The sequence below is a fragment of the Nothoprocta perdicaria genome, unplaced genomic scaffold (assembly GCF_003342845.1).
Source record: "Nothoprocta perdicaria isolate Ctin4 unplaced genomic scaffold, notPer1 scaffold_544, whole genome shotgun sequence".
NCBI lineage: Eukaryota > Metazoa > Chordata > Aves > Tinamiformes > Tinamidae > Nothoprocta > Nothoprocta perdicaria.
In genome coordinates, this window is record NW_020455804.1 from 80,534 (window position 1) to 83,450 (window position 2,917).

The 2,917-nt window shown below is 71.1% G+C and overlaps 2 protein-coding genes across 2 annotated transcripts in view; both read right to left on the minus strand.

Annotated features, from left to right (window-relative positions):
- LOC112955229 (V-type proton ATPase catalytic subunit A-like) overlaps positions 1 to 363 on the minus strand; it is a 6,681-nt gene extending 6,318 nt beyond the window's left edge. Inside the window, exon 1 of the mRNA XM_026048507.1 lies at positions 330 to 363. Within this exon, the coding sequence (XP_025904292.1) occupies positions 330 to 363 (34 nt within the window). The remainder of the gene's footprint in view (positions 1 to 329) is intronic.
- A 308-nt stretch (positions 364 to 671) lies between these two features.
- On the minus strand, positions 672 to 2,917 carry PFDN2 (prefoldin subunit 2; the record flags this gene model as incomplete). The annotated part of the gene is made up of 3 exons (XM_026048508.1): positions 672 to 871; positions 952 to 1,075; positions 2,829 to 2,917. Coding segments are annotated over 3 exons (384 nt in total), but the record flags the coding sequence as incomplete, so codon positions are not given.

The window sequence follows — 2,917 nt, forward strand, 5'->3', positions numbered from 1 at the left end:
TCCTGCTGCAGGATCCCTGTGTCCCCGCTGTGCCACAGCCGGTGTCCCCACATCCCCCCGGGGTCCCTGTGTCCCCCTCGCTCCCCCCCAGCTCCAGGGTCCCCCATCCCCAGGCTGGTGGCAGCCCCGGGGTCCCCTCTGTCCCTGTCCCCCGGTGCCAGCCCTGGTGTCTCTGTCCCTGTCCCATGACAGTCTGGGGCTCCGTGTCCCCACGCAGGTACCAGCCGCTGTCCCCCCCGCAGCAGCCTCGGGATTCCTGTCACCCCTGGTGCCCTTGAGTGCCCCCAAGCCAGGCTCAGGGTCCCCGTCCCCCCAAGGTYCCCATCTACCCCCCAGCAGCGGGGGGTCCCCACTGCCCCCCATGTCCCCATGTCTCCAACCTCAAGGTGTTGGGGGGGACACAAGTGCTGCCCATGTGGAAACCAAGGCCTGGGGGGGCCCAGGCGTCCGGCCAGGCGGAGCAGCGAGCGCGGGAAGCACCGCACCCCCCCCGCCACTGCCAGCCCCCCCAGTGCTTCCCGGCAGCGGCGACCGCGGCCGCCCCGCTCCGGACGCCGCTAATCCGGGCCCTGGAAGCGGCCCAGGCGCCCGGCACGCACCCGGCACCGGCCGCGCCCCGCGACGCTCCCCTCGTGGCCAAAACCACACGTTTATTTAACAAACGCACGACGGGAGCGACGCTGAGCGCCGGGGCGCGGGCCTAGGAGACGAGCACGCCGGCGGCGGCGGCCTTGGCGGCGTCGGCGGCGTCGCGCGGCGCCCGCGGCTCCTCCTCGCCCACCAGACGGATGTTGTGCAGCTCGCGGAAGTCGCTCAGCTCGCGGCCCTTCGCCTGCAGCTGCTGCGTCAGCGTCTCCAGCAGCCGGCCGATCTGCGGGGAGAGACGGGCGCTGCAGGCGCGGCGCGGCGCGGACGGGACGGGGACGGGATCGGGACGGGGCGGCCCCTCACCTGCTCCTTGTTGCTCTCCAGCGCGGGCAGCACCTCCTTGACCGTGCGCTCCACCAGGACGCCGCCCACCATGCGGTAGCAGCGGCGCGCGGCCTCCACGGCGCGCAGCGTCTCGATGACCAGGCTGCGGGCAACGCGGTCAGCACCCCGTGTGGCCCCGGCGTCACCGGGGGTGTCCGGCACAGACACCACGTGTGGCCCCGGCGTCACCAGGGGGCATTGGGCACAGACACCCCATGTGTACCTGGTGTCACCAGGGGGCATTGGGCACCGACACCCTGTGTGGCCCCGGTGTCACCGGGGCATCGGGCACTGACAACCCGTGTGTACCCAGCGTCATTGGGGGGCGTTGGGCACCAACATCCCGTGTGGCCCCAGTGTCACCGGGGGGCATTGGGCACTGACACCCCGTGTGGCCCCGGCGTCACCGGGGGGCATTGGGCACCGACACCCCGTGTGGCCCCAGTGTCACCGGGGGGCATTGGGCACAGACACCCCGTGTGGCCCCGGTGTCACCGGGGGGCATTGGGCACAGACACCACGTGTGGCCCCGGTGTCACCGGGGCATCGGGCACAGACACCCCCATGTGGCCCTGGTGTCATCGGGGGGCTTTTGGCACCAACATCCCGTGTGTACCCGGTGTCAGCACAGGCATCGGGCACCAACACCCCATGTGTACCCGGTGTCACCGGGGGGCATTGGGCACAGACACCCCGTGTGGCCCCGGTGTCACCGGGGGGCATCGGGCACAGACAACCCGTGTGTACCCAGTGTCACCGGGGGGCATTGGGCACTGACACCCCGTGTGGCCCCGGTGTCACCGGGGGCATCGGGCACAGACAACCCGTGTGTACCCAGCGTCATTGGGGGGCGTTGGGCACCAACATCCCATGTGGCCCCAGTGTCACCGGGGGGCATTGGGCACTGACACCCCGTGTGTACCCGCTGTCACCGGGGGGCATTGGGCACTGACACCCCGTGTGTACCCGCTGTCACCGGGGGGCTTTGGGCACCGACACCCCGTGTGGCCCCGGTGTCACCGGGGGGTGTCAGGCGTGTGGACACCTCATGTGTCCCCGGTGTCACCAAGGCAGATCAGGTGCCGACACCCCATGTGTACCCGGTGTCACCGGGGGGTGTGAGGCGCCGCATGGACACCTCGCGTGTTCCCAGTGTCACCAAGGGACAGGACACACCACCCGCCTCGTGTGTCCCCAGTGTCACTGAGGAGCATGAGGTGCCACCCCCCTTGCCTCACGTCCCCTGGTGTCACCAAGGAGCGCGAGGCGCCACCCATGACACCTCGTGTGTCCCCTGTGTCACCGAGGGGGCGAGGCGACACCCATGACACCTCGCGTGTCCCCTGTGTCACCGAGGGGGCGAGGCGCCACCCATGACACCTCGTGTGTCCCCTGTGTCACCAAGGAGCGCGAGGCGCCACCCATGACACCTCGTGTGTCCCCATGTCACCGAGGGGGCGAGGCGACACCCATGACACCTCGCGTGTCCCCCGTGTCACCAAGGGGGCGAGGTGCCACCCATGACACCTCGCGTGTCCCCTGTGTCACCGAGGGGGCGAGGCGCCACCCATGACACCTCGTGTGTCCCCGTGTCACCGAGGGGGCGAGGCACCACCCATGACACCTCGCGTGTCCCCTGTGTCACCGAGGGGGCGAGGTGCCACCCATGACACCTCGCGTGTCCCCCGTGTCCCCGAGGGGGCGAGGTGCCACCCCGGAGCCTCGCGTGTCCCCGGTGTCACTGAGCAGCAGGAGGTGCTGTCCCTGACACCTCGTGTGTCCCCCGTGTCCCCGAGGGCCGTGGGTCGCCGCCCCCCCCGTGTCCGCCCGGCCCCGCCGCGTGTCGCCGCTGCCACCTGTGCTCGTTGAGCTCCAGCTCCAGCTCGGCCGCCTTGGACGCCAGCCCGCGCTGCTCCTGCCGCAGCCGGTTGAACCGGGTCACGAC